A 10,201-nucleotide genomic window follows, 5' to 3' on the forward strand; every position below is an offset into this window, starting at 1 on the left:
ACGCACGCACGCACGCACACACACACTGCATACAACATCTCTAACTAATTTTTTAGTGGTAATTAGCTGCCGCCACAAATCTCTCTTTGAAAGGTCCACGCCACGTTTACTAATGAACTCCTCTTCTTTTTAGTTACCGTATTTCATGAATGAGTTGACTCTGGCTGATCTGAACATRGGCACCTGCCTCCCTCAGGTTTTAAGCACCTCCAAGCCTACGCTGGATCGCAGAGGTATAGTATGATTATACTTCATTAAATTCACAGTCTGTCACTTTTTAAAAATCAGTCTCGTGTAAAAAAACAGTTTGCTAAAGCTAAAATTGAAAGTTAGATTTAATGGAAGTGTTATGAACAGTTAATATCTTACCTGTTGCAGATAGCTCTTTGAACATCCTTATGGGGCGCCGTTTGTAAAGTTACACTGCCAAAAATTACCAGCAATATTTAGCTTTATTTAGTCTTTCATAAGAAAAAACTAAGGGGGCATTTTTCTAAGTAACATTTTTACCTTGATATTTGTACATTTTTTTAATGTCATAGTTCCAAGCTAAATATTCAATTTCCAAGCCAAATACTTAGTTTACACACTAAATATTTAGCTTGGAGATAAATATTTAGTTTGCAAGCTAAATATTTAGCTGCATCATAAATATTTAGTTTTTAGCTAAATTTTTAGCTAGCTAAAAATTAAATATTTACAGTGCTAACTAAATATTTAGCTTGCAAATTAAATATTTAGTTTGGAACTATGACATTTATAAATGTCTGAATATCAAGGTAAAAATATTACTTTGAAAAATGCCCCCTATTTTTTTCTCATGAAAGGCTAAATAAAGCTAAATATCACTGATAATTTTTGGCAGTGTAACTTTACAAACGGCGCCCCATACAGCTTCAGTTTGGAGAAAAGGGCTTTGAGCAGACTAACAAAGCTAATGGTTAGCCTAAGCCAGGGCTGGGCAGTCCTGGTCCTCTAGGGCTGCGGCCCTGCATGTTTTACTTGTCTCTCTGCTCCAACACACCTGATTTAAATGAATGGACGATTATCAGACTTTTGCAGAACTTGGAACAGGTTATTCAATAACTGAATCAGGTGTGTTCAAGCAGGGAGAAAAGTAAAACGTGCCGATTTTGAACGCTGTTGTGTAATACTTTTACACTGATGTCAATTTTATATCAACTGTTATTTACGTAAAAATCTAATATTATTTACTAACGCAAATAACTGCAGCCCAAGATGAAATATTAAATGCAGTGAAGCCTGTGCAACGTCGCTCTGCCCGGAGCACAGCATTCCCACCTTCTAACAGTTTACTGTTCCGTACCGTGTAGCTGCTCACTATTTMGTTTATTTTGTTGTTGTTGTTTGCTTTTTACCACATTAAGATGCCACTCAAATGTCCGTAAGCCTTTTCTGGACTGCTTCCAATATTCTAATTTTTTTTTCACAATTCATGGGTAATATAAGAACTTAACCGCGATGTAAAGATTTATTGAMTAGTGTTTTTATTAACCAACATTAACATTTGTGTATTGGAGTTGTTTAAGGTGATAACAATCCACTTTATCCAGTCAATACTGCACTATTACTCTAATAGAGGCTGTCAATATACTATTTGTGCACAATTTATCTACAGAATTCCACTTAGAAAGATCTGAACTATCCCTTTAACTGTGTTCTTTTGCTTTAAATCAAAGGCCTGTGGCTGGAGATGGAGCTGGTGTACACAGGCTGCATTCAGATGACCCTGGAGACGAAGATGAACCTTTATAAACTGGGTAAAGAGGGAGAGGGCGAAGCTCACGTCGTTCCCGAAACTCTGCAAGTGTGGTGAGGCCCGTGTTAGTTCCTCAGTTCATGAATAAATGAGTCTTAAACTCAGTTTCTAATGATAAATGCAACTGGTGTGTTTTCCAGCTCCAAGCCGAGGCTKTGTATATTAGCAGATAGTGACGAGGAGTCTTCCAGTGCGGGATCCTCTGACGAAGAGGAAGCCCCCTCATCTGAGCCACAGTCGTCTCAGGGAGAGAAAAATACTTTAGTGGCAGCTGATGGGTAAACTTAACAGTTTTACTTGTATTTATTTTGAGGAGATAAGTAAGTTCTAACTCATATAGGTCATAAAAAGTTAAAACTACACCCTGATAGTGAAGTAATCAGAGTCTTTATGTTCTTCAGGCACACAGGTGGAAGCACAGGCAGGAAAATCCTGAGATTTGTGGACAAGATAGCAAAATCCAAATACTTCCAGAAGGCCACGGAAAATGATTACATCAAGAAGAAGATAGCTGAGGTGTCCAACATGCCCCTGATGCTCAGCGTGGAGGTCCTGGAGCTTTCTGGAACTCTGGCCATCAACATCCCTCCTCCCCCCACCGACAGGATCTGGTATTTATTTGTTTCTTTCCTCGTTTCCATTTAAACCAACCAGATTTTTGCATCAAGCTGACTTTTTTTTGTGTGTGTGTGTGCTCTTTTCGCCAACAGGTACAGTTTCCGAGTTCCTCCCAGGTTAGACCTTCATGTGCGCCCCATGCTCGGAGACAGGGAGGTCACCTTCACTCACGTGACCGAGTGGATCGAGAAAAAGCTGCAGTGTGAGTTCCAGGTCGGTTCACCCGTTTGGACAAACAGAACAGGGGATGAGCCACTAATCTTTGCACGAGCTCTGATCGATCACGTTGTTTTCTTGTTAACAGAAAGTGTTTGTTATGCCCAACATGGACGACCTGTATTTGCCTCTGATGACACCTGGCCAGGAGAACCCACCAGCATCCCAGCATTCCTCAGTGCACTCCTCATCCCACCGGTCCTCCACAGAGTCTCAGGAGTACCTGTCAGAGTGGTCTGACCCCGAGGCCACATACATGAAGTAGTTCTTGTGCAGCTGTGGATCAAATGAGGGATTGTGCAGCAGCTTGTTGGTTATCCTGTGGTGCCTGGTGCCAGACTGAGGTCTTTTGAGGTCACACCGAGCTCAAGTCTGCAGGAGCGTGAGGAACAGATACAGTGCCCCCTATAAGGAAGTCTGACTGTTGATCACCTACACAAAACAAGGAGTAACTGATAACTGGTCTTTTAAAGAAAAAGATTGATCTTCTGCTCCTTTCTGTGCAGGATTGTAATGTTGAGCAAACTAGGAAGTTTGATCATGGAAACCCTGATAAGATCTTATTTCTGTTAAACAAGTGACCATGCTGCATGACATTTGTTGGATTTCTCTGTGAAAAATAAACTTATTTAAAAAAAAAGCAAATGTGTTTTATTGTTTAAACTACATTTTAAAACACAGATATTGCAGTTGTTATGAAATCATTCAGCCACACCATTTGGCCATATGTTTAATTGATTGGAAAATTAGTTTTAATAATTTACCACAAATGTAGTTCACTCTTTCAGGCCTCCTCTGGCTGAGACTGAGACACATTGAGATTGAGATTTACCCTACAGGTAAACCAGAAGATAATATTTATAATCGTGTCAGCAGGAGAGAAATAGAAATGTAGACCCCTAATGTGGGAGAATACTCTTCACATATTAAGTCTTTCTTCTTTTTTATTCCAGATCTATAGATATAGATATACACAAAACGTTCTTGGCAAAACCTGTTGGGAGGCTTTTCAGTGTTGGATTTTACTTTAACAAATTATTTCATTAATACATTTTACTATTTTTTTTTAAATAGAAGATAAAAAAATAGATTTTAATTAAATTTTCATTGTCCGGATAAATTTTATTTGCAACATGCAGTTATATCAACAACTATAACAACTCGTAAAATTTAACAATATGAAGCCTATCTTATTACCTTACCTTGTTTATCACTTTTATACTAGATTCAAGTTTTTTTTCTTTTGTAAACAGAATGTTTACATTAAAACAAAATGAAAATGAAGTTGTTTAGCACCACCTACAGGATTTGAACGGTACAACAGTCTGTCAACGTCACCTTTTCGACCCTCTTATTTAAAATAAGTTGTGGTCCGAAAACTATTGTTTAATTTACAGCTAATTGTTTTTTTTTACATGCGACAATCATTTTAGAATAAATTAAGCAGTATTTTAATGCTATTTAAAGTTTACATTTGCTGACCTCTAATTCGTCATTGTGTCRGGGTCTTCTGCGCATGCGCCGTACAGAAACTAGCTCTCGAGGTCGAATTGTAGGATTTTGTCCATTTTGAGAGCAAAAACAAAGCCAAAATGCCTTCGGACTTCGAGAAAGATGCATATCCGGAGCCTCCAACGAAGACTCCGATCATAGATAAAGAGACAGCAGTACCAAACCCAAATGATATCATGGATATGATGTTTTACTACGCCGTGGATGTGCCTGTCACCGCATTTAGAGGTAACAGGAGCTACCATGCTAATATGTTAGCTCAAAAACACAATGTATTAGGACAWGTACTACGCGTTATTGCTTGCATTACTTTAATCTGTTTATGTCATTGTAACTGTAGGCTTAGTAATGTTGTGTTAGAATAAGTCAATAAAAAAATGAGTGTCCAGACTTCATGTTTCCGACTGTTTATCCGTGATGTTTCGGGTTATTTTATTTTTGTCCAGTTGCTATTGACAGCCTTCGATCGAGAAACAAGCTGGTCTACTACCACCAGAAGTTCCGCCGTGTTCCGTACCTGACGGAGTGCGAGGAGAGAGATTTCACATGCTACTACGAAGCCGAGATGCAGTGGAAGAGAGATTTGTGAGTAAATCAGAAATCCAGTTCCTGACAAACATTGTTTATGTTGAAAGAAAAGATGAACCCTGACCTTAGCTGTGTGTCATAAATGCACACATGGATTGAAACTGCAAAAACTACCAGTTTTTATGCTGTGCATTTATTTTGAGAATTGTTTCCTGACCAATCTTGCAACATTTTCAAAAACTACAAAGACATGTTTTGTCCTCTGTGTTATAAGAGATCAAGAGCATCCTGTTTGCTGTAACTAAACTGAAAAATTGTCTAGAATAGATCTTGGTTGGCAAATTGAACCTACTGGCCAGAGTTCAAATAGACACATCTTGCTTTAAAAAGAAAAAAAATGGTATAGGTCTTCTGGACGGGTTCTTCTCTAATGAAACATTTCGTCTCTCCTCCAAGAGACTTCTTCAGTCTGAGAGTTTCAGGCAAAATTCAGGCTTTTAAGCCCTGCCTCCATGTGACTGATACTCACATCACATGGCTATCGTTGACACCTAATTAACACTTATTGTTAACAGGGGGTGGAGTGATACTGGCAATGGCCCCGCTGTAGGAGAGGGACAACTGAAAATGGAGGCCTCCACCTCTGTTTAATGATGGACGGTCTTTCTTCACAAAAATGGCTTCTTTTACTCCTCTCTCAAACCAACGTTCCTCTCTATCAAGAATGAGAACATCCTCATCTCTGAAAGAGTGACCGCTGGCCTGTAAATGAGTGAAAACTGCAGAGTTCTGGCCATTAGACGTAGCTCGTCTGTGTTGGGACATTCTTTTGAACAGTGGCTGCTTTGTTTCCCCGATGTATAACTGGTCGCAGTCCTCCTGGCACTTAACAGCATATACAATATTGCTCTGTTTGTGCCGGGGCACCGGATCTTTGGGGTGAACCAGCCTTTGCCGTAATGTGTTTTGGGGTTTGAAAGCCACTGGGACATCATGTTTAGAAAATAAACGTCTCAKTTTCTCCGAAACACCCGCAATATATGGAATAACCACTGGTTTGGGGTCTTCATTTTCACCTGAAGGTTGCATGGAATCCTGTCTGTGTTTCCTGTCTGCTTTCAAGAAAGCCCAGTCAGGATAACCCCCCTGGAGCAGTGTGGTTAAATCCCTGACTGGGATTTCCTGAAAGCAGAYAGGAAACACAGACAGGATTCCATGCAACCTTCAAGTGAAAATGAAGACCCCAAACCCAGACCCAAACCAGTGGTTATTCCATATGTTGCGGGTGTTTTGGAGAAATTGAGACGTTTATTTTCTAAACATGATGTCCCAGTGGCTTTCAAACCCCAAAACACATTACGGCAAAGGCTGGTTCACCCCAAAGATCCGGTGCCCCGGCACAAACAGAGCAATGTTGTATATGCTGTTAAGTGCCAGGAGGACTGTGACCAGTTATACATCGGGAAAACAAAGCAGCCACTGTTCAAAAGAATGTCCCAACACAGACGAGCTACATCTAATGGCCAGAACTCTGCAGTTTTCACTCATTTACAGGCCAGCGGTCACTCTTTCAGAGATGAGGATGTTCTCATTCTTGATAGAGAGGAACGTTGRTTTGAGAGAGGAGTAAAAGAAGCCATTTTTGTGAAGAAAGACCGTCCATCATTAAACAGAGGTGGAGGCCTCCGTTTTCAGTTGTTCAACTCCTACAGCGGGGCTATTGCCAGTATCACTCCACCCCCTGTTAACAATAAGTGTTAATTAGGTGTCAACGATAGCCATGTGATGTATCTGTCACATGGAGGCAGGGCTTAAAAGCCTGAATTTTGCCTGAAACTCTCAGACTGAAGAAGTCTCTTGGAGGAGAGACGAAACGTTTCATTAGAGAAGAACTCGTCCAGAAGACCTATACAATTTTTTTCTTTTTGATTTTTTTACCTGGATTACTGAGATGCATCAGGACATCTTGCTTTAAGGTGAATATTCCTGCCATTAAGTCTGAGCAACATCAGCATCTAAATCCTCCAACTCTTGTTCTGACACAAGATTTAAACCTATTAACAAATCTGCTTGTTAGCACAACTGACCTGAAAACAAAAGATTTATAGTTTAACGTGGTGCTGAAATGATGTCAAACTTTAAACAATGGAAAGCTCTCACCAGGCACTCCATCCGTGCTTTACATTAACTCTGATATTTTCACTTATTCAGTGATCAAATCAGTTAGTTAGAGAAACTCCTATAAGTGAAAATGAGCCTTTACTTAGAACAGACCACCTCATTAGTGTACAGGATGTAGTAACAAAGACATATTTCAGGCGAGTTTGTCTCAGAAATCATTAATCATTGTGGGTTGTTGTCTTCACTCTACAGTAAGGTGGATAGGGAGATTGTGAAGATAGTCCAGGAACGAATGAGTGCCTGTGTTCAGAGAGAAGGGACCAACCACGAGCAGAACTGTTACAAGGAGGTCCAGCTGTTCCAAGAGGTGTCGAAGAACTACCAAGTGTGCTGTAAGTCCTGTGCTGCTCGTAGGCATCGAGATGCACCGACTCTGCAACAAAATCCTGATTTTATTCTCGAACAAGTTACTTTTATGTTTAATCACACTGATGACACAAAAGTGTCACAAATTATTTTGCCCAGGATAAAAAATTGTTTACACTGGTATCTTATTAGTTTCATCCATTCTGCTTCTTTCCAGATGGAGACTTGGGAGGAAATGCCAATGCAAGGAAATGTCTAATGAAGCAAAAAGAACGAATGATGGCTGCTCGGGCCCAGAGTGCTTAAGTCTGGTTGTCCTATGTAATCAAGTTTTTTTTTTTTTCAGTGTACTTACACTCAGGATTCTGAGAACATTGTGTTCAGTTAACATACAGATGTTTTGGAGGTATACATTAGTAAAAGAGTATTTCATAGAAAAACTAACAATTAAATGAAACACCAAAGTTTATTTCAGCATTGAAGTCAACCAATAGTTCCAGATTTGTTAGCTAAAATTGAAATATCACAAAGTCCTACAATTTTGATTGAATAAATTTGCAAGAATCTTTGAAGAAACAAAGCTTATTTACCATAAGTCATGTTAAAAAGATTTCATAAAGGTGGTAAAAAAAATTAAATTGGCTTATGAAAACTTTCAAGTGCAGTAAACACGCATTACAGGAAAAGTTCATCATAAAGTTACACGCCAAATAATTTCAACACTTGTAAGTAATCTAATTAACTCTTATTGTATAATAAATATAATAATATTGCAAGCTATCACCTTAACAACTCTGGGCTCAACTCCCAGTTTAGACCCAGGGTGTTTGTGTGGAGTTTGCCATGTTCTCATGTTGCATTTTCTCTGTCATCCCCCCAGATCAAGATCATGTACAGTAGTGTTGCCTTCAGGCCCAGAACTCTCCTGCAAAATAAATCTGCAATCTAAATGGGACTTGCCTGGTTAAATAAAGGTTAATAATAAAGTATTTCGGCTGTGATGTGATGTAACAMAAATGTTTMAGAAAACCTTTCTMYTGACTGTAAACATGACAATAAAACACTGAGGTGTTTCAGAACCTTTATTCCATGATTCTCTGTACAAAAGGTTTAGGAGGTAGCGGCCTGCACAGCCTGGCCCCTCTGCACGTTGACCCGGGTGTGAGTCTTGGCCAGATGGTCTGTGAACTCCTGAAATAAGAACAAGATGGTCAGATAAAATACAAAAACTAAGGCTTTTTACATTGATTGAATACTGGTGCAGCATTTACCTGGTATGGAGACTTTGTGAAAACTGTCTCCTTCCACAAATCAGGGGTCAGGTAGCTGTATGTCTTAGAGATGGCGTCAAAGGTGGCTTTAGCTGAGGAAGAAATAAAATTGAGTGGATACTTGACATGAAAAATTAGTCACAAAAACAGGTGTATTGTTTTAGACAAATGTTGAATACTGAAATCAGGAACAGAAAAGACAAAATGCGTCTTCCTGCCGTGCAAAATTCGTTACTTTCTCTCCTGATAACGACAACCACACCACTGAAACGGTGAAGCTGAGCAGAGCGAGGAGAAACACGGAGGCGATACAAAGAACCAAAGCCTTACCGAAGTTGCCGAGCGTGGCAGTGCAGCCCCTGGCAGAGGTGTAGCAGTCATCAATACCAGCCATCATGAGCAGCTTCTTGGGCACAGGGGCCGACACGATCCCGGTACCACGGGGGGCTGGGATCAGACGCACCAGGACAGATCCGCAGCGGCCCGTCACCTTGCAGGGCACGGTGTGGGGCTTCCCGATCTTGTTACCCCAGTAACCTCTCCTGACGGGGACGATGGACAGCTTGGCGAGGATGATGGCTCCTCGGATGGCTGTGGCTACCTCCTTGGAGCACTTCACCCCCAGACCTACGTGGCCATTGTAGTCACCAATGGCAACGAAGGCCTGCAAGCAAAATGAGATGCAGATGAAGAGAGAAGCATTGCAACAAAAATAATCACAAAAACCTCTAGCTGACACTCACCTTAAACCTTGTGCGCTGACCGGCCCTGGTTTGCTTCTGAACGGGCATGATCTTCAACACCTCGTCTTTCAGACCAGAACCCAGGAAGAAGTCAATGATCTCAGACTCCTAAACAAAGTCATACGAACATTTAAGTACAAGTTATAACTTTCAGCCTTTACAAATATAACCACTGTCCCTCCCTGCAGAAGTCCAAACCATCTYAGCCTGGCCCCATCATTTACTGCAGACATCTAATTGAATACATCATAGGTGACCCCAGCACAGTTTACATGCAGCTCACCTTGATAGGCAGGGAGTACAAGTAGATCTCCTCCAGGGACTTGATCTTCATGTCCTTAACAAGGCGGCCCAGCTTGGTGACTGGCACCCACTAAAGAAATGGATAGCATGTTTGTCAATTACCCCACTCAAATCGGCAAAGCTAATTTAAAACAAAATATTCAACTACGAAAATCCCACCTCCTTGTCCTCGGACTTGCCGCCCCGAGCACCGCGGCCCCTTCCACGGCCTCTGCCGCGTCCACGGCCCCGACCGCGGCCACCTGCGCCAAAACCTCCGCGAAAACCTCCTCTACCAGCACCGGCGTCGTCCGCCATTTGCTGTTATGTGCCGAGAAAAAACAAATATTAGGTCAATAGCTGAAAAACCAAAAATTACACACTTGCCAATCGCTAATGCTAACGTGGTCATTTTTCTTCAAAATTAATAAAATTGCGTTACAATCTGTAGTTAAATATGAGGGGGAATGTGACAGAAGAGGTCAGTATGATAGCGTAGACAAGAAATTAAAATGTTTGGCGAAACGATGTTTGAGATTATTACAGATATTAAACACAATGAAAAAAGAGAGGCACAGTACTTACGTGATCCTTTAAACAGGAAGAAGAACCGGAAGAGGTTCCGTAGAGTTTTGTTGGAACATGTTATCGCGAGATTTCCATCAGATGAAAACATGACCGCTGCTTCTCCCTATCGACGGTTTTTAGAAACGTCGTATGCAAAATTTCTGAATGATTTATTTGGGTTAAAAATTAAATACATA

General features: G+C 40.7%; 3 protein-coding genes across 6 annotated transcripts in view; 2 read left to right on the forward strand and 1 right to left on the reverse strand.

Annotated features, from left to right (window-relative positions):
• The window catches only part of LOC106522045 (testis-expressed sequence 2 protein), a 10,950-nt gene extending 7,702 nt beyond the window's left edge, over nt 1-3,248 (forward strand). For 2 of the 3 annotated variants that reach the window (XM_014014887.1, XM_014014886.1), the window contains exons 7-12: nt 134-233; nt 1,701-1,833; nt 1,921-2,058; nt 2,182-2,391; nt 2,491-2,611; nt 2,703-3,248. In XM_014014887.1, coding sequence (XP_013870341.1) covers nt 134-233; nt 1,701-1,833; nt 1,921-2,058; nt 2,182-2,391; nt 2,491-2,611; nt 2,703-2,879 — 879 coding nt within the window. In that variant the 3' untranslated portion in view covers nt 2,880-3,248. The remainder of the gene's footprint in view (nt 1-133; nt 234-1,700; nt 1,834-1,920; nt 2,059-2,181; nt 2,392-2,490; nt 2,612-2,702) is intronic. The other variant, XM_014014888.1, reaches the window with a different exon arrangement.
• An 875-nt stretch (nt 3,249-4,123) lies between these two features.
• ndufb10 (NADH:ubiquinone oxidoreductase subunit B10) lies at nt 4,124-8,220 on the forward strand. Of its 2 annotated transcripts, XM_014014894.1 has the most exons (5): nt 4,124-4,354; nt 4,573-4,711; nt 7,028-7,167; nt 7,359-7,462; nt 8,022-8,220. In XM_014014894.1, exons 1-4 carry the CDS (start codon nt 4,207-4,209, stop codon nt 7,445-7,447), a joined length of 516 nt encoding a protein of 171 aa, XP_013870348.1. In that variant the 5' UTR covers nt 4,124-4,206; the 3' UTR covers nt 7,448-7,462; nt 8,022-8,220. The 2 variants fall into 2 exon arrangements, with proteins under 2 accessions (XP_013870348.1, XP_013870347.1); XM_014014893.1 differs by having other exon boundaries at nt 7,359-8,217.
• rps2 (ribosomal protein S2) lies at nt 8,206-9,758 on the reverse strand (the record flags this gene model as incomplete). Its single annotated transcript, XM_014014891.1, is given in 6 exon segments — nt 8,206-8,332; nt 8,413-8,504; nt 8,743-9,076; nt 9,156-9,263; nt 9,439-9,528; nt 9,618-9,758. Coding segments are annotated over 6 exon segments (843 nt in total). The 3' UTR covers nt 8,206-8,251.
• Between the last annotated feature and the right edge of the window lie 443 nt (nt 9,759-10,201).

This window comes from Austrofundulus limnaeus, unplaced genomic scaffold (genome assembly GCF_001266775.1).
Source record: "Austrofundulus limnaeus strain Quisiro unplaced genomic scaffold, Austrofundulus_limnaeus-1.0 Scaffold120, whole genome shotgun sequence".
NCBI classification, from domain to species: Eukaryota; Metazoa; Chordata; class Actinopteri; order Cyprinodontiformes; family Rivulidae; genus Austrofundulus; species Austrofundulus limnaeus.